At 41.0% G+C, this 1540-nt stretch overlaps 1 protein-coding gene across 1 annotated transcript; it reads right to left on the reverse strand.

Moving 5' to 3' along the window:
* Positions 1 to 668: 668 nt before the first annotated feature.
* LOC141631611 (putative mitochondrial protein AtMg00860) lies at positions 669 to 1115 on the reverse strand. Its single transcript, XM_074444259.1, has one exon. It carries the CDS (start codon positions 1113 to 1115, stop codon positions 669 to 671), a length of 447 nt encoding a protein of 148 aa, XP_074300360.1.
* Positions 1116 to 1540: the final 425 nt, after the last annotated feature.

Genomic DNA, 1540 nt, shown 5'->3' on the forward strand with positions numbered 1-1540 from the left:
TACTCTCCTGGTTTCTTGAATTTCAAAATGGCTGTGTACAATGGTTAAGTTTCACCTTCCTCGGCATCATCGATTGCATTCACATAGGCAGGTGACGATCTTCGTTCGACACATATTGGCATACTGTCCATGTGGTTGGGAATGTTGTTCAGGGTAGCTAGTTTGGACAACACATCTGCAAACTGATTTTCCTCTCTCGAGAGGTGAACTTATCGAATATCCTCAAAGTACTTTTCCAATTCTTCGATTCTGGTTTGATATAGGGCCAAGCTTTGGCTTTTAATTTTCCATGGCCCAATCCATATCCTATATAGTTCGATGCTCCATCGAAATATAAATCCCATACGTCATTCTCGACGTGAACCACGTCTTCGTCGGGAAATGACCAAGTGTCGACGACTTCTGTTTCTTCGATTGGGTTTTAGGCAAGGAAATCGGCAACTTCCCTTCCCTTGATCACTTTTAAAGGTACATACTTGAGATCGAACTCTGATAACATGAGGGTCCACCTTGACATTCTTCCATTTAGTACTGGTTTTTCAAACAAGTACTTGATCGGATCCATTTTGGAGTAGACACTCACACTGTAGCTAAACGTCTTAATTTCTTCGTTGCCCAGACTAGGGCCAAACACGTCTTTTCAAGAGGTGTATACTTTATTTCGTAGTCTAAGAACTTTTTACTGATGTAGTAAATAACTCTTTCTTCTTTGTCAACTGTCTGGGATAACATAACCCCATCACTGTATCCGTAACAGTTAGATACAGTGATAATGGCAACCCGGCTACTGGTGGGCTTAAAACTGGTGGAAAAGATAACACTTCCTTTATTTTATTGAACGCGGCCTGACACTGGTCATCCCACATAACGTGTTCTCCGACCTTCAGTTTCTTAAAGATCGGCTCACAAATCATTGTCAACTTCGCGATAAAATGGCTTATGTATTGAACTCTTCCCAGGAAACCTCGAATTTCTTTCTCGGTTTCGGGATGAGGTATTTCCATAATAGCTTTTATCTTTGATGGGTCTACTTCTATGCCACGGTGGCTAATGATATGACCCAACAGTTTGCCAAAGGTAACCCCGAAAGCACACTTCTGCGGATTCAGTCTCATGTTGTAGTCTCACAATCTTTCAAAGAGTTTTCATAGCACCCCAAGATGGCCACTACGATCCTTTGACTTGAATATCATGTCATAAACATAAACTTCAACTTTTTTATGCATCATATCATGTAGCAACGTCGCTGCCATTCTCTGGTATGTCGCCATGGCATTTATCAAACCGAAAGGAATTACTGTGTAGCAATAGGTTCCCCATTGTGACGTAAATGTTGTCTTATTAATGTCTTCCTCAGCCATTCTAATTTGATTGTAATCGGCATATCCATCCATAAAAGATAGTAATGCATGATTTGCAGTATTGTCAACCAAGATATCGATGTGAGGTAATGGAAAGTCGTCCTTCAGACTAGCTTTGTTCAAATCCCGAAAGTCCACACACACGCGAACCTTACCATGTTTTTTCGGTACTAGCACTA

The sequence above is a fragment of the Silene latifolia genome, chromosome Y, assembly GCF_048544455.1.
Source record: "Silene latifolia isolate original U9 population chromosome Y, ASM4854445v1, whole genome shotgun sequence".
NCBI classification, from domain to species: Eukaryota; Viridiplantae; Streptophyta; class Magnoliopsida; order Caryophyllales; family Caryophyllaceae; genus Silene; species Silene latifolia.